General features: G+C 37.9%; 1 protein-coding gene across 4 annotated transcripts in view; it reads left to right on the top strand.

Moving 5' to 3' along the window:
* Window positions 1-24,827, top strand: part of RAB3GAP2 (RAB3 GTPase activating non-catalytic protein subunit 2) — a 110,183-nt gene that overhangs the window by 12,427 nt on the left and 72,929 nt on the right. For 2 of the 4 annotated variants that reach the window (XM_078356493.1, XM_078356491.1), the window contains exon 2: window positions 12,603-12,667. The exons of the other annotated variants lie outside the window; for them this stretch is intronic. Coding sequence is in view for 1 of the 2 variants with exons in the window: in XM_078356491.1 (XP_078212617.1) it covers window positions 12,603-12,667 (65 nt within the window). In the remaining variant the exon portion in view is untranslated. The remainder of the gene's footprint in view (window positions 1-12,602; window positions 12,668-24,827) is intronic. 4 annotated transcript variants of the gene reach the window in all.

Below are 24,827 nucleotides of genomic sequence, written 5' to 3'. Positions count from 1 at the left end.
TACCTCTTTTTTTGCCTTCTCTTCTGTTTCACTAATTTGTCAATTCCTATCCATTTTAATGCTTAATAGAGATAGTTTCTGCCAAGGTACATGTATTACTCCATTCTCACACTGCTACAAAGGAAAGAGATATAATCGACACACAGTTCAGCATGCCTGGGGAGGCCTCAGGAAACTCACAATTGTGGAGGAAGGGGAAGCAAACACGTCCTTCTTCACATCGTGGTAGGAAGAATGAGTGAGAACAAAGTTGGGGGAGAGTCCCTTATAAAACCATCAGATCTTGTGAGAACTCGTATCATGAGAACAGCATGAGGGTAACCACCTCCATAATTCAATTACCTCCCACCAGGACCCTCTCACAACACGTGGGGATTATGGGAACTACAATTCAAGATGAGATTTGGGTGGGGACACAGCCAACCCATATCATTTCAGCTGTCTCCTCCCAAATCTCGTGTCTCACATTTCAGAACACAATTATGTCCTTCCAGCAGTCCCCCAAAGTGTTAACTTATTCTAGAATTAACTCAAATGTTCAAGTCCAAAGTCTCATTTCAGACAAGGCAAGTCCCTTCCACCTATGAGCCTGTAGAATCAAGAGCAAGTTAGTTACTTCCTATATCCAATGGGGATACTGGCATGGGGTAAATACACCTGTTCCAAATGGGATAAATTCACCAAAACAAAGGGGCTACAGGCCCCATGTAAGTCCAAAATTCAATGGGGCAATCATTAAACCTTAAAGTTCCAAAATGATCTCCTTTGACTTTGTGTCTTACATCCAGGTCATACTGATGCAAGAGGTGGGCTCCCACAGTCTTGAGCAGCTCCACCCCTGTGGTTTGGCAGGGTACAGACTTCCTCCAGGCTTCCTTCATGCCTGGTATTGAGTGTCTGTGGCTTTTCCAGGCGCATGGTGCAAGCTGTCAGTGGATGTACTATTCTGGGGTCTGGAGAATGATGGCCGCCTTCTCACAGCTTCATAGCGTCGTAGTCAGGAGTCTGTGCTGGGGCTCGTACCCCACAGTTTCCTTCTACACTGCCCTAGCAGAGGTTTTCCATGATGGTTCTTCCCCTTCAACAAACTTCTGTCTGGACATCCAGGCATTTCCATACATCTTCAGAAATTGAGGCAGAGGTTCCCCAACCTCAGTTCTTGATTTCTGTGCACCCACAGGCCCAACACCATGTGTAAGCTGCCAAGGCTTGCAGCTTGCATGCTCTGAAGCAAGAGCCTGAGCTATATATTGGCCCCTTTTAGCCATGGCTGGGACACAGAATATCAAGTCCCAAGACTGCACAAAACGCCAAGGCCCTAGGCCCATAAAACCATTACTTCCTCTTAGGCCTCTGGGTCTGTGATGGGAGAGGCTGCCATGAAGAACTCTGACGTGCCCTGGTGACATTTTCCCCATTGTCTTGGTAATTAACATTTGGATCCTCCTTACTTATGCAAATTTCTACAGCCTGCTTGAATTTCTCCTAGAAAATTCAAGCAGGAAACCCAGGAAATGAGTTTTTCTTTTCTATTGCATTGTCAGGCTGCACATTTTTCAAACTTTTATGCTCTGCTTCCCTTTTAAACATAAGTTCCTGTTCGAAATCATCTTAAGTTCAAAATTCCACTGACCTCTAGGGCAGGGGCAAAATTCTGCCAGTCTCTTTGCTGAAGTATAACAACGATGACCTTTGCTCCAGTTCTCAAAAAGTTTGTCATCTCCCTCTGAGACCACCTCAGCTTGGACTTCATTGTCCATGTCACTATCACTATTTTGGTCAAAGCCATTCAACAAGTCTCTAGGGAATGTCAGACTTCCCCATATCTTCCTGTCTTCTGAGCCCTCCAATTCTCTAGAAAGTTCCAAACTTTCCCACATTTTCCTGTCTTCTTCTGAGCCCTCGAAACTGTTCTGTCCTCTGCCTGTTACCCAGTTCCAAAGTTGCTTCTACAGTTTTGCATATCCTGATGGCAGCACCCACTCCCAGTACCAGTTGACTGTATTAGTTTGTTCTCACACTTCCATGAGGACATACCTGAGACTGAGTAATTTATAAAGGAAAGAGGTTTAATTGACTCCAATCAGCATGGCTGGAGAGGCCTCAGGAAACTTACAATCATGGCAGAAGGGGAAGCAAGCATGTCCTTCTTCACATGGTGGCAGGAAGGAGAATGAGTGAGAGCAAAGTGGGGAGAAGCCCCTTACAAAACCGTCACATCTCATGAGAACTCACTATGATGAGAACAGCATGGAGGTATCCTCCCCCATGATTCGGTTACCTCCCACCGGGTCTCTCCCATGGCACATGGAGATAAATGGAACTACAATTCAGGATGAGATTTAGGTGGGGACACAGCCAGGCCATATCACTACTCTTCTTTCAAAAAATTCTTAGGATTATTCTTACACCTTTTTCTTTCCATTGAGCTTTAGAATTAAGTTTCAAAACAAAACAAGACCAAATTTATACTGGGATTTTGATGAGAGCTGTTTTAAGTTTATATATTAATTTGGGAAAAATTGATATTTCCCCAAAGTCTAGGTCTATTGCTCTAACCCCTCCCCCTACCCCTAGGTTTATTGAGGTATAACTGACAAAAATGGTACATATTTAAGGTGTGCAACATGATGATTTGATATACGTTATGAAATGATTGTTACAATCACCTTACATAGTCAATTTTTTTTTCTTTTGGTTGGGAGAACCCTTAAGATCTACTCCCTTAGCCAATTTCAACTATACAGTATGGTATTATCAGCCATATTTGGGGCCATCATTCTCCAGACCTTAGAATAGTACATTAGGTCCTCATAACTTCATCTTGTAACTGGAAATTTTTACCCTTTGACTGACATCTTTCTACTCTCTGCTTCTATTAGTTTGACTTTTTTAGGTTACACTTATAAGTGAAATCATACAATATTTGTCTGGATAGTTTTATTCATATTTTTTGCATCTTTTAGCCAAGTTTTTTTCTTCTCATGTAAATCTTACACTTTTGTTTAATATATCTGTGTACTTTATTAAATTTATTGTTATGACCTGGATCTCGTAAAATTTTTATTTTAAAATATTTTATTGATTTTTGTTTACATTTAATTCTCTTTATCAAGTCTTATTTTTCAAAGTTTCTAATTAATTTCTATTTTCATCTTTAATTTTTTTATTTGTCTAAGATTTGTAGAAAAGTAGTACTAAAATTTCCAAGTGGTTCTTTTTAAATTTTTTTCGTTTAGTTATCTTTTAATTGCTGATTGATGTTTTGCCGTATTGTTGGAGAGTATAGTCTGTATGTTTTCTGCTTCTTAAAATTTCAATAGTTTGGGGGGTACAGGTGATTTTTTGTTACATGGATGAGTTATTTAATGGTAGATTTATGAGAATTTTAGTGTATCCGTCACCTGAGTAGTGTACACTGTACCCCATGTGTAGTCTTTCATTCTTCACCCCCCCTCCCAACCTCCCCTTGAGTCCTCAGAATCTGTTATATCACTCTGTACGTCTTTTTGTCCTCATAGCTTAGCTTCCACTTGTAAGTGAGGACATACGGTATTTACTTTTTCATTCCTGAGTTACTTCAACTTAGAATAATGGCCTCCAGCTTCATCTAAGTTGCTGCAAAAGACATTATTTCATTCCTATTTACAGCTGAGTGATATTCCATAGTATATATATACCATATTTTAAAAATCTACTTATTGGTTGATGGGCATTTAGGTTGGTTCCCTATCTTTGCAGTTGTGAATTGTGCTATAAACACGTGTGTGCATGTGTCTTTTTCATATAATGACCTCTTTTCCTTTTGGAGATACCGAGTAGTGGGACTGCTGGATCACATCATAGATCTACTTTTAGTTCTTAGAGGACTCTCCATACTATTTTCCATACAGGTTGTACTAATTTGTATTCTCACCAGCAGTGTAAGAGTGTCCCCTTTTCAACACATCCACGCCAACATTTATTGTTTTTTGACTTTTTAATTATGGCCATTCTTGCAGTAATAAGGTGGTATTTTTTTGTAGTTTTTATTTGCATTTCCCTCATTATTAGTGATGTTGAGCATCTTTTATGTGCTTGTTGGCTTTTTTTTTACATCTTCTTTTGAGAAATGTCTATTCATTACTTTGCTCACTTTTTAATGAGATTTTTTTTTTCTTGCTGATTTGAGTTTCTTGGAGATTCTAGATACTAGTCTGTTGTCAGATACATGGTTTTCAAATATTTTCCCCCACTCTGTGGGTTTTCTGTTTACTCTGCTGATTATTTCTTTTGCTGTGCAGAAGCTTTTTAATTTAATTAGGTCCCATTTATTTATATTTGTTTTTGTTGCACTTGCTTTTGGGGTCTTGGTCAGGAATTCTTTGCCTAAGCCAATGTCCAGAAGAGTTTTGCCAGTGTTATCTTCCAGGATTTCTGTGGTTTCAGGTTTTGGGTTTAAGTCTTTGATCTATTTAGAGTTGATTTTTTAATAAGATGAGAGATAGGGATCCAGTGTCATTCTTCTATATATGGCCTGCCAGTTTTCTCAGCACCATTTATTGAATAAGGTGTCCTTTCCCCAGTTTATGTTTTTATATGCTTTGTCAAAGATCAGTTGGCAGTAAATATTTGGGTTTATTTCTGGGTTCTCTATTCTGTTCCAATGGTCTAAGTGCCTATTTTTACATCAGTACCATGCTGTTTTGGTAAGTATAGCCTTGTAGTATAATTTGAAGTCGTGTAATGTGATACCTCCAGATTTGTTCTTTTTGCTTAGTCTTGCTTTCGCTATGTGGGCTCCTTTTTTGTTCCATATGAATTTTAGGATTGTTTTTTCTAGTTCTGTGAATAAGGGTGATGGTATTTTTAGGGAAATTGCATTAAATCTGTAGATTGCTTTGGACAGTATGGTCATTTTCACAATATTGATTCTTCCTGTTTACGAGCATGGGATGTGTTTCCATTTGTTTATGTTGTCTGTCATTTCTTTCAGCAGCATTTTGTAGTTTTCCTTCTGCCTCCTTGGTTAAGTATATTCCTGGTGGGTTTTTTTATGTTTGTTTGTTTGTTTTTTTGCAGCTATTGTAAAAGGTAATGAGTTGCTGATTTGATTTTCAGCTTGGTCATTTTTGGTGTATTGCAGTGCTACTGATTTGTGTACATTGATTTTGTAACTAGATTTTATTGATTTCACTTATCAGATTTAGGAGCCTTTTGAATGGGTCTATAGGATTTTCTATATGATCATATGGGTGAACAGCAACACTTTTACTTCCTCTTTTCTAGTTTGGATGGCCTTTATTTCTTTCTCTTGACTGACTGCTCTGGGGCAGACTTCCAGTGCTATGTTGAACAAAAGTGGTCAAAGTTGCCTTGTTCTAGTTCTCAAGGGAAATGCTTTCAACTTTTCCCATTCAATATGATGTTGACTGTGGGTTTGCCATATATGGCTTTTATTACTTTAAGGTAGTCCCTTCTGTGCCTCTGTTTTCTGCTTTTTGGATGTTGCTTTCTGAGCAATAACCTAATTAATTAACGTTTGTAAATAGACTGGGCATAAGAGAAGACCATTTTCTGTAGGAGACAAAGGTATTTTCTGTATTGCTCTCTAGCTTTTATCTCCACAGCAGCCCCGCATTGTATTGCTCTTTAACGTGTTATGCTGACAGAGACTGTGAGTGGGCTTAAAATGACCAGTGACAGCATCATACTGGATCCAAAAGACTATCTCAAATAACTGAGAGGGCATTGAAGATGATGTACTCTGGAAAACTGTTAGTTGACTCAAAAAGTAGATGGAAATGGCCCCTGAGTTAGCCTGTGTGGGTCTGAATCCCAGTTCTGCCATTTATCAGTTATGTGACCTTGAGCAAGTTACATAATCTCCTTTTGCTTCAGAAACTTCATTTGTGAAATGGAAGTAACAATAGTACATACCCCAAGAGGGAAAGCTGTTGTGCTTAGAGCAATGTTTTGCGTGTAGTAAATACCACGTGTTTATTATTATGTCTTTTAAAAAAAAAGTGATGTTGAAGGTACATGTGGAAGGGTTTTGTTTCCTGAAAAATGAAAATGAATAAAGCAAGTGTTCTAAGTCAGTATAGTTTCTGTCACTGGGAGTCCGAACATTTTTATCTCTAAATTAATCTCATATGATGTGTGACGTAATTAAATGTCGCATGTAGGCATTGATGTTGTCTGAGTGCCTGCATTTACAATGTATAGCATTCAGGTTGCCCAGAAAACTTTGTATTTTTGTATCTTCTGTTTGGAAAAATAGATAATCGCCTTACATTTGAAGTCACTTTTTCTTTACTCATTTAAAAAATAATGGTTCCTAATGTTGTTTAGCGAGGTTGGAAACAGTCAAAAAATCAATATACAGGTTAATGTTAAAAGGAGGTTGTTTATAACTGCAAACAAGTTGAAAACAATACCTGATAGTAGAGGGTTGATTAAATTATGCTACATCAACACAGTGGTATAATGGGGAGCTGTGAAAACCTAATGGCTTATATTTATATTAATTACGTGGAATACCTTCACTGCAGAGTATGTGGCTAACTTTTTTTCCCAAGTTTCCAGTTTTTTTGGTAATATCAGCTATGTGTTGCATTTGTCTGTGGACGTCTCTATGTTCTGCACTAAATTATAAACCAGTTTAGGCCCGGGAATGAGTAACGTATTTGTTGTATCCCCAGCATTGATACACAGATGATTTGTAGTAAGAACTTAATAACGAACAAATGTCTGTTGTGTGTTGCACTGTGTCTGAGTTGAATGTTTGTCCGTGTTTTAGGATTGCTAACTATGAAATAAAACTGTGATAAATATGCTATGTACATTTTTTTCTTTACTATGGAACCAAAATATTCCATGTTATCATGTGATATTGTTAAAATTATTATCAGACTTTCTCTATGTGTACTTTGAAAAAAAGCAGTAATTGCAAGATTAGGCTGGTTTAGGAAGGATTTAATTTAAATATAAGGAGATTTCTCAGAGTCACTAGTTGAAGAGTAGAGTTGGTTAAGGGAGGAAAGTATATAATTGGTTTCTCTGGAACATGCAGAAATTAGCTTTAGTTAGCAATTTTTATATACCTTTACCTATCACCAGCCTGGGCAAAATGGCAAGACCTTGTCTCTGCAAAAAAAACGAGAGAAAAAAATTAGCCAGGCTTGGTGACCCATACCTGTAGTCCCAGCTACTTGGGAGGTGGAGGTGGGAGGATCACTTGAGTCTCGGAGATCAAGGCTGCAGTGAACTGTAATTGCACCACTGCACTCCAGCCTGGGTGACAGAGAGACCCTTTTTCAAAAGTAAACTAAACTAAAAAAACATTCATCAGATTTTGAAGAGTGTATATCTAGCTCACAAATAATTTTACATTGATTACACATTGAAATGATATTCTGGCTGTATTATGATCAACTATATCATTAATGTGAATTTCACCTGTTTCATTTTACTTTTTAATGTGGCTATTAGTTAATTTAAAATTACATAGGTAGCTCATGATTATTTCTATTAGACAGTGCTGTTCAAGACTGCATACCAGTGAATGAGCAGTCCGCCTGGAGTGAGAGAATAGAAGAGTGATGACAGGCAAAGGAAAATAATGTTTAGGATTAAATTAGGCCAGCACTCAGGTTTATCCTTGAGGTGATCCGTGCATTCACCATCTGCCTCAAGTTTTCAGGGTGGGGAAGGTAGTTAAATAGAGATTCCTGGATCCGTTGCAGACCTCCTGAAACAATCTCTGAGAGTAGGGCCATCTCCAAAACTTCAGTCATCCCTAACTCATTATTTTACTTTCTTCATTGTAAAGGTTTAAGGTGTACCTGCCAAGGAGGATCTGCAGGAGAGACTGTAATGCTGGTTTTATGAAGGCACTAACTGTGAATGCTATTTTCTTAATTTTCTAACCAGTTTTGTTGGATTGGACAGTAAAATGAAAAACATTGCTTTTTGGAGATTGGGTGGCTCCTACTTATTTAATAAATAGAGAAAATGACAATTTTAATTGCCGTATAATTAGTAGTCTAGCCTTTCACAGAAATGAGGGCCACATAGCTCTAGCTATGGGATTTAGTGATTGGTGGAATGTTTGGAATCTTTACACTGGACCTAGACCGTCCTAGAGAAGTTGGCTATCCTGGTGTCCTTAATTCTGTGATACACTTGGTTAAACTGATTTGCCTTTTTGAGTTATATCAGAGTTCAGGGATTTCAAATTATCCTGTCCTACAAGAGATACTGATCTATTTATTCTTCTCAAAGACAGTCATGGTGAGCCATTTTTAGCTTTCCTTGGAAGTAATTGATAATAAATTAACCAAATTAGTCATATTTCTTCATGATGACATAGAGTTTATAAACCTCAAGGCCTTACAATAATATTTCATATTAACCTAAAACAGTGTATAGTTCTCAAACTTATGTTGGACTTTGTTTGGCTACCTACATTCTTGACCAATGATCAATTAAAAAATACTAATGATATTGATTACAGAATACCATCCTTCTTAGAAAGGTTACCTGAAGGAATTACTGTGCCTGAACAGAATTCTTTACATGAATGGCAATTTTATTAGACATTCATCAGCTATTTTCTCAATATATACCTTTTTTTTTCTAAAGAATGTGCTTGGCCCACTTGCATAATCTGATGGCATAAGAAATAACTTTGGTAAAGTGCTGGGATTCTAACACTTTTTAATAGCTGACAATAGCTATCAACTAGCTGCTTGCAAAACATTCTCAAATGATTTTCAATAGGACATAGGAGGCCACAAAAATTAAATCACTGGCGCTGAGTAGAAATAGCCACAAGGTTATTGCCCCACTGGCAAAACATTTCCCGTTTTTAAGCTGACGCATTCTCTCGAAGTATTATAAATATACTTAGTCTTCTAGAGCAACCTACAAAAAATATCTTTAACTTACCTGAATAATAGTGCTGTTTCACCTCCCTTTATCTTGACTTGGTTGGGGAAAATGTATTCCTATGATAATAGAAGATGCCCAGTTGAATTCTCTTTCCTTTTTCTTGAAAGAACCTTTCCAGTCAAGGGCATTGAAAATGGGTAAACCTTCATGAACCTAAATATCTTATATAAAGTATTTCTCAAGGTCTTTTTTTTTTCTTGGAGGTTCTGAATTGTGGCATAGAGAGATACTGGTTCTCTGCAGGGGTAGGAAATCCAAATTACTGCTGTCTTCTATTTGCTTATATGAGTCGTTTGTGAATTGAGTCAGGTGCTTTTTATACCAATGTGGAGGAGAAATAACACACTCTGTATAGTTTTATACAGCATTCGACAGAGGTTATGTGCACAAACTAAGCTCTTTGAAGGCTTATTTTCGTTTATATGTCCAGCACTTAGCACAGTGCCCCAAACATAAAAGATGTGTGTGTTGAATGCATGAATAATTACAACCTTCCTGAAGAGTCTAAATTCTGCATGGTCTTTTCAAGATTGTGGTAATTTGATATATATGTTATTTTTATAGCAATTTAAAAATTGAATCATGAACTTTATAGTAATAAGCTCTTTTAGATACTTTGCTTTCTAATATAAGAGATAATACATACTCTGAAACTTTAAGTGGAATAGCCTAGTTGTCTGCCTTAAACCCACAATAAGACAATTGTTTTTGGTGCAGTAGAAAAATGAGCAAAATAAAGATTGCCTAATTGAATTACATTGCCAAAAAACAAACTGTAATTTTCCAAGTTTAAAAAAAACCTCTAAATCACAACATTAAGGGATTGTTTCTATTTTAAAATAAGAACCCTGTTACTTTTGGCCTTAACTGTAAAACCTACTTTTCCCTAATTTTACCCTCATGTGCCACAGTAGGAGTACATGTAGTCTAATACTTAGGAGTGTGGTAACTGAGGGAGTCAGAAGGAAAGCGCCACGCTCTGAGTTCCAAACTAAGAGTCCTTTATTTGCCGGTGACCGAGAGACGGCTAACGCTCAAAATTCTCTCAGCCCGAGGAAGGGGCTTGATTCCCCTTTCTACCTTGATTTCCCTTTATGCCTTGATTTAGGTAAGGGAGGCGGAGCCTAGCCGAAGTGGAGTTTTACAGAAGCAGAATGAGCAGGTTGGAGGGACGTGGTTGCAGACCAGGGTGTTTTCCAATCACCAAGGGGGTACCAAGGAGAGTTAAACACAGTAACAGGTGTGTTAGCCAAGCCGGATGTAGTTACAGTGGTTATATGGTAGGATAAGCACAGGGTAAGCATGACATAGCACAGCGTCGGTGTGGCCCAGTTATGCACCTGAGGGAGAGGTGGTAGGGAGGGAGATGCAAAAATGGAGCTTGTCAGGCTCACAGCTAAGATGGAGTCAGTTAAGCTAGCACAGGTTAGGTTATTACAGGAGCATGGGTTTTGGAACTCAGAAGTGAACTCAGGCTCCACTGTGCCACTTACTCCTATGTGATATTGGTCAAACTACTTAAACACTCCAAGAAATACGTTTTTCTCATTGTAAAATGGGGACAATAAAGGATCCTGCGATGTTTAAGTGAACTAATAATGTGTATAAAGCATTTCAGCATACAGAAATGTTTAATACATGTTAGTTGCCATATACATTGCATCTTTCTGCCTCTTCATTCTTACAGATGTTTTCCCCCAGCCTTCCTAGCTACTTTGTAAAGACTGAATTTCTTTATATATTTTTTCCCCATCTCTTACTCTCTCATCCAAGTTCCCATAGTAGTCCATTACTGCACTTACCATGTATTATGGTTTCATGTTTGTCTACCTTCCATAATAGATCATGAGTTCTTCAAAGGCAAGGAGTATGTTTGTATTTTTCTCAGCTCCCACTACAGGATTTGCCACATGGTGTTTAATAGTGAAATTGCTAATTGACTTGTACATGGAACTCTTCTATATAAATTGTGCAATGTTAAGTAATAGTGCTATTTTAGGACTTAATATATGCTATTAGGAAGTAATTATTTGGTGTTTAAGTACAGAATATTAGACTGTTACCACAAAACTAATCGAACAGGGACTCCAAGTACTAGACTATAACAAATTCTTTAATTAGCTATATGAAATTGATTTCAGGAAGCTTTAAAACCTTATACATAAGTGAATCTATTTGCCTCCTTCCTACTGTAAGTCATCAGGATCAGTCCCATCTTTTAAATGGATTTCCCCCAAGAATTTTAAAGCTGATTGCTTAAATATTAAATATAATATTTTATTTAGCTAAGTCTTGACCAGCATTGAGAACTTGGTATGTGTCAGGCACTGAGGACTTCAGTATGCTATCCTGGTGTAAGTCCTTACAACAACCCTACTAGATATAGGTACTCTTGTTTTCCATGCCTTTATGATTAAAAACTAGTTTAAGTGGGTAATTTGCACTAGGTCACAGAGATAGTAAGTGCTAGGTCCAGGATTTGAGCAAGCATTCAATACTTTATATGTATTACCTCAAGGGTGGATGCAGTGGCCCACGTGTGTAATTCCAGCACTTTGGGAGTCCAAGGGGGCGGATCACTTGAGGTCAGGAGTTCAAGACCGACCTGGCCAACATGGTGAAACCCTCTCTATTAAAAATACAAAAATTGGCCAGGTGTGGTGGCATGTGCCTGTAGTCCCAGCTACTCCAGAGGCTGAGGCAGGAGAATGGCTTGAACCCAGGAGATGGAGGTTGCAGTGGGCCAAAATTGCACCACTACACTCTACCCTGGGCAACAGAGCGAGACTCCGTCTAAAAAAAAAAAAAAAAAAAAATATATATATATATATATATATATAAAACACCTCAAATTAAATTTTTTAAGAAGATAAAAGTTCAAATAAAACTTAGTGTGATTCTGAGGCCTAAAGTTTCATTTGTACCTTATTGCATATAAAGTATCTCCTGCTTGTCTCAGAGTAGTTGTTGAAAAAATGATAGTTTTTTTCTCTTCTGATAAATTAAAAGATGATTATGTAAAAGCCAGTCACATGGGCATCGTAAGGGAACATACTGTACTCTCTAACCCTATCTGGGCTTTTACATCCCTTGTTGCACTGTTGTTGACCATCTTATTTTCCTCTGAGAGGATGTTCCCACATATAAGAAATAACAGAATATCAGAAAAGGGTGCAGAATGGTAGGTTTGTCTGGTTTCAAAATTCAGTTTACTTTTTCACTGATTCTTTATCTTATCAAAAAACAAGTTACTTTGTAAAGGCATCCGTGTGAAATTTTAGGTGTTTCCTTTGTCACTGTGTATATTTGTTTAATATATTGAGTAATAAACATTTGTCATTTTTAGATTTTTTAAAAGTCAACTTTGTAGTTTGAGTGTGAATTAACTTGATGTCCAGTATCTTAAGATCCAAGTAACTGACACATAATTTTACTAATAACTTGCACACAGTTTTACTAATACATACATTTAGAAATTCAGTAGGTCAAATATTTTCTGATTGTTATCGCATATAGCAAAATCCTACTATAACACAGTTTACCATTATTTTCTTCCTTAACATCAGCATTATACAGGGGTTGGTTCTATTATTAGGTTTAAAACAATGCTTTAAAGATATTTAAAGCTCTGTATTTCATGCAAGCATTGTTCATCTTTTTAAAAATAGGTAAATCAACAGACTGGGAAGATGATGGTTGGGGAGCATGGGAAGAAACCGAATCCCAAGAACCTGTAAGTCTTTACAAACGTGTGGATGTTTTTTGATAGTGGCATTTTCCTTTTGTAATGATGGTGACATATTTCAGTATCAGGTTGACATTTTAAAATCTATGTCAAGAACATATTTGTGCTTACTTAATGGTTCTGAACTAGATATGTCTTCTTGAATAACTTAATGACACTGTAGCTAAAGCAGGTGTCTTCATTCATTGTGAGTTGCTATAACAATACCTGAGACTGGGTAGTTCATAATGAATGGAAATTGATAGGCTCACAGTTCTAGATGTTGGGAAGTCCAGGATCAGGGACCAGCATCTGGCAAGGAGGCTTCTTGGTGCATCATAATGTGGTGAAGGTGATAAGACCTGAGGGTTGTGGGAAGAAAGAAAACATGGGCCAAACTCCTCTTTTTATAAGAAATTCACTCCCACAATAGTGAACTGACTCCCTCATTAATGGCATTAATCTATTCATTCTGCTCTCATGGCCTAATTACCTCTCATTAGGCCCCACTTCCCAACACTGTTCCATTGGGGATTAAACTTTGATCACATGCTTTTTGGAGACACATTCAAACCATAGTAGTGGGCTAAATGGAGAATAATTGTTTTAAGAGTCTTTATTTTTCATGTTATTCTTTTACATTCTTTTACTGTTCTCAAATATTTGCTGTACCTACCATATTCTAGGTATTTTTCTAGGTGCTGGGAGTATAGCAAAGAACAGGGTAGACAAAGTTCATATATATGTTAGTATATTTTCACAAATGAGTAATAGAAAATCTAACTTAAATTGGCTTAAATACAAAGAAATTAACTTACATAACAGGAAGTCCAAAGATAGAAGGGACTCCCGGGTTGGTTGATCAGGCAATTCAAATATGCCAAGTTCTTTCCTTCTGTCTACTTTGTATATGCAGCATTGGCTTCGTCCTAATGCCTGTTTCACTCACAGATGTAATGGGCAACATGTTTCTTCATTAACAGAGAGAGAAAAAGACTCAGGCTTTTCATGACTCTTCTAGGAATTAGGGAACTACTTTCTTAGATGTCTCTAGCAAACGTTTCCTTAAATCTTCTTGGCCAGGATTGGGCCACATGCTCATTTCTGAACTAATCACTGGCAAGGGATATGAGATATTCATTCTTGAATCATATTATTCCTTGGAGTTGGAGGAGAAAAGAGTCAGCTTCTCTTGAGGCCCGTGGCTACACAGGAGGAGTTGATATCTGAACAAATCAGGATTTTTTTTTTTTTTTAAAGAAAGAAGAATAATATTAGATAGGTGTTTTTTTACAGTCTTATTTCTGGGAGCTTTTACTCCATGAGAAGGGGAGACATAAAAAAGAAAGATGGTTGAAAAGTGTCAAGTGATGGTAATAGGTATGCAGAGAATTCAAATAGTAATGCGATAGCAAGTGATAAGTGACTGTTATAGATTGGGTGGTTAAGGAAGTCTTTTGAGAGGATGTCACAGTTAAACTGAGATCTAAAAGGCAACATGGAGTCAACAACTTGAAAATCTGACAGAGAGCATCTAGCCAGGATAACAGCTCATGCAAAGTCTCGAGGCAGGAATGGGCTTGGGAGTTTGAAGGAACATAAAGAAGGCCAGTGTGATAGAGTAGGACTGAGACTGTTGCAAGATGGGGCAGAGGAAAAAGCAGGCCAGCTGTCAAGCTTTGTGGATTTGGTGTTTATTCTGAATGCAACAGAAAACTACCCTTACCTGATTTCTGACTTTGACAGCTCATATTGGCTGCTGTTTGCAATAGGTTGAAGTTGGGAGCAAAAGTAGAAACTGGGAGACCAATTACAAGGCTGTTGCAGTAGCTTAGTTGAGAGATGATTGTGCCTTTGATTAAGGTGGTATATTAGTGAAACCGGGTAATGGATGGATTCCGGATAATTTCAGAGGTAATAAGATTTTCCAGTGAGCTGGTTATAAAGGATGAGAGGAAAGTGAAAAATCAGTAACTTCTTTTGTCTGGGGTATGGTGTGAAACAGATAAAACATGATTGTTGAAAGATTGATATTCTCACAGGGTGAGTAATAGATATTATTCTCTTTACTTTTGTTGATACTTGAAAATATCCATAATAAGAAGTTTTAAAAAATCCTTCCCAGGTATTTGGCTTGGATAACCAGAGGGGTGTTGTGTTATATTGAGTTGGGGAAGATGAGGAAAAGAGCAGCCCTAGCAGAGAAATGAGAGAGCATCATGTACTAGGAAGTAGAGAGATGTGCATGTAGTAGAGATTTATGGAAAAACTCCATGAGGAGATTAAGAACAGGAAACCATGTCAGAAGACCTCAAGGAGAATTAGGATGTGTTGAATAGGGTAAAATGCAGCTCCAGGAAGTTTATTACCCCAGCACCTCTGCGAACACCACCTGGTCCTCTTCTTTTGTAATGCTGTGTCAAAATGGAGCCTCAGCTACTCTCTCTGCTCTTACTAAGACTGACTGGTTTCTGCTTACTCATGGCTTTGGCTATGTCTCTTGTCTGGTTGTCTTAGATTCTTTATCCTTTTTTGTTTCACATTCAGAGGTCATATGAAGATTTTACTGAGTCTGTTGATTGCAACCTAATATAGGATATTTGGGGAGGGGGACATAGTGTTTATTCCAGGCCAATTCATGGGACATCAGCAGATCTGTTAATGCTGCCTCCTTGTCAGGCATTCATCAGCAGTTTAATTAGCTATGGCAAGAATGAGGAGGGGAAGAAAGGAAAGGAAAGAGGAGAGGAGAGGGTTTGTATAAACAAGCTTGGAGATTCTTCATGACTCTGTGAAACCTTTCAGAAAGGGATGTGTTTGAGAACTTCCCAGAAAGCGATACTGTGACTAGCAATTACCTTACATGTGGTATTTGTTATAGTTGCTTTTAGTATTTGCTTTCTGGAATCACGTAGCTGAATTACCATTGTAAATAATGGAAGAGACTTCCAAGTACGTTTGAGGTTTACTGGACTCAACCTCACAGCCATTGCATGTTAAAGTAGACACATTCATTTATAATTTCAGAAGAGGTTCCAGTATGACAGTTATTATCAAGTATATAAAACTGTGCTGGTGTTGAGTTACAGTATATTTATTTCAGATCCAGATGGCCACATCTTTAAGAGCCCGCTGGTACATACTTGGCTTTTTCTATAATGGATTTTTGTTAATATTTGTGAATGACATAGTTAGGCATTTGTGTGAGAGGCTAGTTGTCTTTAAAGATACCTGCTGATTCTTCCCTGATAGTATTAAGTGCATTAGTTTAGTCATAATGTGCCACAGACTTGCTTTTTGGCTCCTCAAAAATGTGCCTTCCTAAGGGTGCTCTACTTTATGGCAGTATAACCTAAGGAATAGAAAAGAAGGAAAAGGTGCTACAAAATGGGGTCAGAGAAGCAAGTAGGCCTGATACAGGCTTTGTAACCTTTGAGTTTTTTCTAAATATGATCAGAAACCACATTATCTGATTTCTGGTTTTTGAAGCTCACCGTGGCTGCTCTGTGGAATAGGTGTGGTTAGTTTTTCTTTTCTTCTGAATTAGCTCTACTTCTCCTACTCTTGAGGGTCATGGGCCTCTATTTTGCAGTATTTCATTTTGATGTGCTACTGCTGCGACTGATGGACAATGATATTGCAGTTAGAATGCATACATATTAACACACTTCCTTTAATCTGACCTGTAAAGCATGTCTTCTTTTTATCAGCAAGGATATACTAAATCTAGAGGTAACCTAAATCTAGGGATCTCTAGGGATAAATCTAAGGATCTTTTAACTGATGTAGTTAAAAGCTGAAAGATGCTTCTGCCCATTCCAAAAACACATAAAAATACTGACATTTAGAATATTATTTCATCTGGATAAAATTTGAATGTTTACAAGTGGCCCTAATGGATGAGAGTGACTTGGTGTTCTTTGTCTTGATAGATGTGCTCATGTTGTGACTTGACAAACGGAGCAAGTGAAACAGTATTGGTATTGATATACCTCATTCACAACAATTTGGGGTGTACCAGTTATTCCTAGCTGTTCTTATTACACACCTTTGAACCCCTGTATCTTGTCATGGGTCCCATGTATATGGTGAGGGAGAATGCATTTGGGTGACAGTAAAAGGAGGCGGGGACAATGAATTTCAGAGGTTATCTGGATGTTCAAGTTATCCTGTTTGTTCAAGAGAGCTTCTTTGAATTTGGATCCTTTCCTTAAAATAAGACATCTTTGCTAAAGGAGACTAGTGGGTGGGAACAAAAATGGCACTATGGCTAGGGTAAGGACTGTGACCTCTCCCTTGAACAGCAGCATCAACCAGAACTTTCCACATAGAGCACTACTATGAAGTTTTGCTGACCAACATGTTTTATACCAGAACTATTAGAAATATGCTGAGCTGAGGTAAGAGACTCTTACTTCTACTACCGTCTATGATTATGAACAACTCCAGAACTATAACCAGCTCCAAAGGCAAGAATTAGAATAAATTTTGTCAGATGTGTGAAATGTAAAAGTATATGCTCTAGTTGCCTAGTTAGAATGTAAAGGGGTGGAAAGAGAACCTTTTACTCTCTCTTATTAGAAACAGATAGCAAACTGAAAACCCACCTCCTCTTGAGAGTCCAACTGAGTCTTGTCCACATTAAAGAAAAAACCAGGATTGGAAGAAGTAGAATGTCTTGAAGTCAACTTACATTTGTGTCAAGGTGTTATAATTAGAAAAACAATTATAGAGGCCAGATGTGGTGGCTCACACCTGTAATCTCAGCACTTTGGGAGGCTGAGGTGGGCAGATCACTTGAGGTCGAGAGTATGAGACCAGCCTGGCCAACATGGCAAAACCCCATCTCTACTAAAAATATAACAATTAGGCATGGTGGTGCATGCCTGTAATCCCAGCTACTTTGAAGGCTGAGGCAGGAGAATTTCTTGAACCTGGGAGGTCGAGGTTACAGTAAGCTGAGATTGCACCACTGCACTCGAGCCTGAGTAACATGTCTCAAAAAAAGAAAAATAGGATTCTTTACCAGTTGCCATTGGGTTGAGGTTGTTATAACCAGAAGAGGGTAAACTTTTTTCTGCGTTAGTTGGGCATTACAGAGATGGTATGTTTTGGTCTTCAGGAGTGCTACAGCAGTGTGTAGATAAGTCACAGGAGGGGAAGCAAAGAGGAAAGTGGAGCAGCAGCCACTGCCGCTGAATGCTGACATGGAGGCCAGCTGGCTGCTCCTGAGTTCAGCAAAAAACTCAAAACTCCACAGTGCTTTTTAGCTCCACAAGTCTGTTCACTCATTGAGAGTAGTTTCTTATTTTTATGGCAGAAAATGACTTTTATGTTCAGAGAGACAGTACTGGGATCTGGACAAGGCTTTTTTAGGAAAGGAGAAAGCCTCTTCTTTTCTGACTCTAGGTTGATTCTGATTCTGATTTGTAGGTGTCAGCTGTAATAATGGCTTAGTGAAGAAAGCATATTTTAATATACACTATCAGCAGTAGCCAGTTATGTCCGAGGAAGCATGCAGCTATAACACTGGTAGGATTAGGAGCTTTAATGGTTTCTGTGATAGAAGACAACCATCTTTCTCCTACAGCTATTTCAGGTCTATATTTCCCTGCTCAGGCTGCCATAACAGAATATCACCGACTAGGTGACTTAAACAACAAAAACTTATGTTTTCACGGTTCTGGAGACTAGAAGTCTGAGATCAAGGTGCCATCAGGGCTGATTCCTGGCTTGTAGACAACTGCTTTCTTGCCATGTCCTCATTTGGTCCTTCTAGGTACATGTGCTGGGAGAGAAAGAGTGAGTTCTGTTGTCTCTTCCTCTTAAGAGGAAACAAGTCCTATCCAGCCCTCATGACCTCATTTACATTTAAACTAAATTACCTCCTTAAAGACCCTATGTCCAACGGGCATAGTCATTTGAGGGTTAAGGCATCAACATTTGAATTGGGGTGGGGGCAAGGGGACACAAGTCAATTGGCAAGTATACTGAATTGGGCAAGTGACAAAGTAAGGTTAAGGAATTTCTACTTGCCTATAAGTAAATATAGTAAGAGATTGAAAAGGCAAACAGAACAGGCTTTTAAGATGAATTGGGATAGAAGAAAAGGTAAAACAAAGATCTTCCTCTATACTAACTTGATTTTAAGTGACGTGATGACAAAATAGTGGCTGGCTTGAGGACACTGGAAAAGAAGATAGATGTACTATGCCATCTACTGATTGATGATCCTATAATAAATAGTAAATAGTTTTGCTGGTTTTTTTTTAATCATATTAAAAAGCTTTTAGTTGGGATTATAATTTTCTTGCTATGAGAAAGAAGTAATTAGAGGAGAATATTTTGTTCAGCCTTATGCTATAAAGGAAATTGAGGCAGTTTAGAAAGAAGCTTGAAAGGCTTACTTTAATTTCATGGCAAGATTGATTTAATGGGCTTTCCTTCATTGGTGTATTAAGGCCAACGGTAGGAAGTATATAGACTTGGAAATGTACTCAATAGTGAAAAGGCAGTAAATGGGTAGTAGTTACTGGATCAGAAGCACTGGAAGGTTCTGGGTCAATGTCTTTAGTTAAGGTAGGCAGCATGGAAAATTTCCATTCAAAAGAATCTTTGAAATGTGTTCCATCTGTTTTACAGAAACTGTTATAACAGTTTAGAGAGGCAATTATGATTTAGCAGATTAACAGGGAATAAAAGCATGCCGGTCAGATAGAGGCCCCAGAGAAATGTAGTTTAGAAATGTTCGTTTACAGGCAGAGAAGTAGAATATAGCATGACCTGATTAGAGGTTCCTAGAACGTTAATAATTTGGGATGATACTGGAAAATTTTTTTTTTCTTATTTCGTTATTTTCATGAGACTCTCATGCCATCTGCCACACAGGAGACGTGGGCAGCAGATTGGCCAGAGGCAGAAGGAGAATACTTACACAGTAAGGATGTCGTCTGAGGCTGGGCAAGGGTCTCCTTCTCATTAGGCCGTTTCTCATTAGGACTTTGGACTTCGGATTGTTAGAAACACTCATTTTGCTGAAGATACTCCTCTACATTAATACAGTTTGGTCTAGCCTAGTGATTGTCAACCATGGGTGATTTTTGCCTCCTCAGAGAATATTTAGCAATGATTTGGCATTATCTGGAGACATTTTTGGCTTTCACAGCTTGAGGGAGGTGCATCTAGTGAGTAGAGGCCAGTAATTCTGCTAAGCATCTTTCAGTGCACAGAATAGCGCCCCTCCAAACAAAGGATTTTCTGGCCCCAAATGTCAGTAGTCCTGAGGTTCCGAAATCTTGGTTTATTTAGCCCATGGCTTTTAATGTAACCCTCCCAGTCTGTCTTTTTGCCTTTCCCCATTTTCTCCAAAACTTCTTGACCTTCAGAGCATTTAATCTGTAAGATCATTAATTTAATTGTAGTAGAGTTTGGTGAAGTGCTTTGCTGTTGTGAAAAGTTCAGCTAACTGATTGCCAGGAAACAAAAGTTAATATAAGTTGTTCTTCGATCTTTGGCCACCGAGCAACAAGTTGTCCAGGCTTAGTCTCTGTGCCGTTATTTATGCCTAAATGCTGAAGCTCCATGTCGTGAGCTGCCATTTTTCCTTTCTCTTGTTTATAACTGTTAATTTTAGTTCCGCTCTGCACTCCTCAGGCATTCCCACAGAGTAGCTCTGTTAAGTGAGTTTTGGTTTGGTGATTGGGGCCTCTGGTCTTCTCCCAGGGACCCGGCTGGGTGGAGTAGGGAAAGGGAGCCTGGGTTCTGACTGCCAGTTAAACATACGTGCAATCAAGCCTCCTGATTTTACCCCATCCTTCCCCTTACTTCTAGAGGGACCTGGTGCCAATTCCTAAGGCTGCTGGTGAGTTTGCAGTGCATCTAGGGCAGCTTCTCAGCTTTCTTCTCCGTCAGTTTAAGAGCTAGCTTTCTAGGAACTGTAAAATCAGTTACCACCTGTTCCTTTGCTTTCTACCTCTCACATTTTGTGCCTTTTCTCCTCTCATTTTTGTTCATCGGTTTTTGGAGGAAGGTTTTTTTGTCCTTACTGGTTTTGCCTTTACAAAAAAATTCTTTTACTATGTTTTTAGTGGTGCTGGGGAGACTTAGAGTAATATTCATGTGTTCAATTTACCCTCTTTACCTGAGAGGCCAAATAAGACTTTAATTTTACACAATATTGTACTTCTTGCTTTTTCTATTTAATGTAATTTGGAGGTTTTTACGTATATGTAAATTATCTCATTCTTTTCAAGGAATACTATTTTATTGTATAGATGTACTGTGATTTATTTAATCACGCTTCTGTTGAAGAACATCTAGTTTTCCTTTGCTTTTTCTTTTTTCCTATTACGAACAATGCTGCAATAAGCATCTTTATATCTGCCATTCATCTTTGGTTACATGTGGCCACATAGTATCATATTTGAGAGTCCGACTGCCTGAATTTCTGCCCCAATTCTGCCACTTACTAAGTGTGAAACCTTGGGCAAGTTACTTAACTGTTCTAAGCTCAGATACCTCATTTCTAAAGTGTGATTGATAATAATATCAGACTCATAGGATTGCCATGAAGATTAAATGATATATGCTTAGAATAGTACTTGGAGCATATAGTAAGTGCTCAGTAAGTGTTCGCTAGCCTTATTATTCCACTAGAATAAATTCAAAAGGTATATACATTCTCCTGGTTTTTTAGTTGTTGTTGTTTGTTTGTTTTTGCTTCTGTTTTCTGAGATAAGGTCTTGCTCTGTCTCCCGGGCTGGAGTGCAGAGGCACGATTGTGACTCACTGCAGCCTCAAATTCCCAGGCCTCTTAATTGTTTAGTTTTTGCAGAGGTGGGGTCTCACCATGTTGCCCAGGTGTATTTTACATTTTGACAGAAATTGTTGTATGGTGCTCCTAAAGGGCTGTCCAATTCGTATTCCAAATAGCAGTGTATGAGAGTACCTTTCTCCACTTGCTATTTACAGACATAAAAATAGCTCTGAGTAGTTGCTTGTTGACTATGTGCTATTTTTTTAAGTGAAGTATTTCTCTCTACCCATGTTTTTATCAATACTGTATTGGGAAACAAGACTGTGAGAGATGAATGTGCTTTTCTCTGGCTGTTCTCAGGTATTTGAAGTTGTTGACTCTCAGCATTTATCAAACTTTAAGCTTTGCAAAACCACATCAATGCGAAATGCCACTTCAGTGTTTTAATCTGTATTTTAAATTTATGGGTAAGGACTGTTATCCTTTCATGGTTTTCGCTTATAATTGCTTTTGGGGATGCATACAATTGTCTTATTCTTTTTCTAAATTCCAATAGCAATTTAAGGTTCATGGCACTTTAGCTATTAAATCTGTTCTGATTTATATTGAGTGTGAATTGTTTCTTATTCGTTAGTGTTGTTTATCCGACTAGATGATACTTTCTGAGCAGGAATATTTTGGCACTTTGTTTTACACCATGACACTCAGTATGTGGTATTAAACAGCTGTGGTCAGACACAGTGACATGTGCTTGCCTATACTCCTACCTACTCAGGGGCTAAGGTGGGAGGATCGCTGGAGCCCAGGAGTTAGAGGCTGTAGTGAGCTGTGATTGTGCCACTGCACTGCACTTCAGCCTGGGCGTCAGAGTGACACTCTGTCTCAAAAAAACAAAAACGAAACAAATGAACAGTTGTTCAGACAATAGAGGAGGATGCTTTTTAGGTTTGGAGTTCCACCGTAATTGTTTATGAAATGAATTTTGTATGAGTAATAAAATATTTTTGACACGTTTATTATAGAAAATTCAAGTATTACAGAAAAATGCAAAGAATAAAATACCCATTCCTAACATCTAAACATAATCATCATTATTAACTTTAAGGGGTTCTGCATGGATCTATAAAATAAAGGGGTTTTTAGGGGTTTTTCTTTGGCATTATACAAATAGAAGGTTGAGCAGGCAGATGAATGGGCACAAAGAACATTTTATGAAAATGGGATTATATTATATATATGCAGTTTAAGAATAAATGGCATTATTAGTCCTACTTGTATTGACAGTTGAAGGAAATAAGAGTTACTGAATTAGAGTTAAGTTCCTCTAATGCTAGAAAGAAAGGTAGTTTTTAAAATTGAGATTGAAGTTATAGTGTTTTGTGATTAATTTATTTGTGAGAATTTTCCTCAGGGTCCCTTCAAATCAAATTTAGAAAGAGTTCATGCCTTTCCTTATGTTGAAAAGATGTCAGGACCTTTCATTTGAGAATTTTAGTCTCTGATGTGAAATGAGGCCTAGTACTTTTCTTTTTTTTTTTTTTTTTTTTTTTTTAAAAAGGCCGGAGAGCGCCCGCAGGTCTCGAACCACGCAGAGTGGTTATGTTTCCACCATAAGAAGCATTGTCGAAGTAACCGCTGAGCTAAAGCCGGCCCGGCCTAGTACTTTTCATGCTCTGTGTGAGAGAGCTCGAGGGTTCTACAGAGGTACTGTGTAGCTTCCTCATTTGTGCTTTTATCTATTTCATATATTGAAATTTTGTATAAAGTTTTGTTTGGGAATAAAAGGTTCTGCTATCTAAAAAAAAGAAAGTTTGAAAACTATTGAGCATTTCATAGTAGCAGAATAGGAAAAACAAAGAAATCTTTAGTGATTAGTAATATAGTGGTGTTTACTTTCTTTTTGTGTTTCAAAATTGCTGAAGCACTACTTCTCTTGCTTTGAAAGTATAGATGACTATTCTATTTCTACGGCGTAGGCAGTGAGCTACTGAGAATTACAGAGAATGTGCTGACAGCCCTTAGGTTACACTGGATTTTACTGGGACCACTAAAATGTATAAATATCTGTGAAAGTTAGCACAGTGACAGTAACGACATAAATTGCAGATGATGGACTTACCGTACTAAAGTTGAAAGCTTTGAAAAACTACTCCTGGCTACTTCAGTGACTACATAAGTACTATAATAGCTGAGAAACTAAAAAAACATTGGTCACTGTGTTTACCCAGTAATTACCCGTCCCTATAATGTCAGCTATAGTCGAAAGGCTGATTCAAGTACTGCGCTTTTATTGTCTGCCTGCATTGTGTGCTTGAAATCAAAAGACAGAAATGTTTTCAAGTATATGCTCTATCCCATATAGAGTTGTTTAGGAAGAATTCCTTTTCATAATGCACATTACTGGCTTCTATATTTTTTCAGATTAAGAAAACTTTATTACTGGACTTAGTTCAAAAAAAATTCTTGAAGTTTAGACCACACTAAAATGTAATTACAGATTCCCTCCGCGCAACAACTAGGATTCTGTTTTCTAGGTGCATTCATTCATTCATTCATTTTTGCCTTTATAAAAACAAGTTTTATTGTTATTTACCATAGTAGTTTGAGAAAGAGAAACAGTCCGACATGATTGGCAGTTGGCAAAATCTAGTGAAGCAGGTGTTCTGATTGCTTTAATTTGGGGGATTTAATTTGGTTTCTTTTAATACTTAGTCATCTAACACTTCAAACATAATGCAGAATAAATATTTCATCTTTTTCCTTTAACACCATACTCACTTCACTTCAATATGGAAATAGCTTTATTAAATACGATTTTCAAAAGAACAAGCTCTCTGGAGAATATAGCCATGAGGACATTGCACAAAAAGAAAAACTCAAATCCCTGTATGATAATTTACTATTCTAAGGAAACAAAAGTTTCTAACATATGAAGAAATAAACCCAGTCTCAGATGCACTAACAGGTCTGTGAGAAGAGGTTGTGGTATAATAACTGCAAACTGCCAGCTGTTTTCAAGATACTCAAGTGATAATGGTGCACCCAGCCCGGCAACAGCCCTCAGAAGAAACCCAGAGTGCTCTCTTCACTGTAGGCCAGTGTACTAGTCCATTTTCACGTTGATGATAAAGACATACCCGAGACTGAGCAATTTACAAAAGAAAGAGGTTTATTGGACTTAGACTCCCACTTGGCCGGGGAGACCTCACAATCATGGCAGAAGGTGAAAGGCATGTCTCACACAGTGGCAGACAAGAGAAGAGAGTTTGTGTGGGGAAACTTCCCTTTTTAAAACCGTCAGATCTCTGGAGACTCATTGACTATCAGAACAGGGCAGGAAAGACTCACCCCCGTAATTCAGTCACCTCCCTAAGCTTCTTCCCACGACGCATGGAAATTGTGGAAGTTATAATT

The sequence above is a fragment of the Callithrix jacchus genome, chromosome 19 (genome assembly GCF_049354715.1).
Source record: "Callithrix jacchus isolate 240 chromosome 19, calJac240_pri, whole genome shotgun sequence".
NCBI classification, from domain to species: Eukaryota; Metazoa; Chordata; class Mammalia; order Primates; family Cebidae; genus Callithrix; species Callithrix jacchus.
Note: the sequence above shows the minus strand (reverse complement) of the source record. Positions and strands in the feature narration are given on the sequence as shown.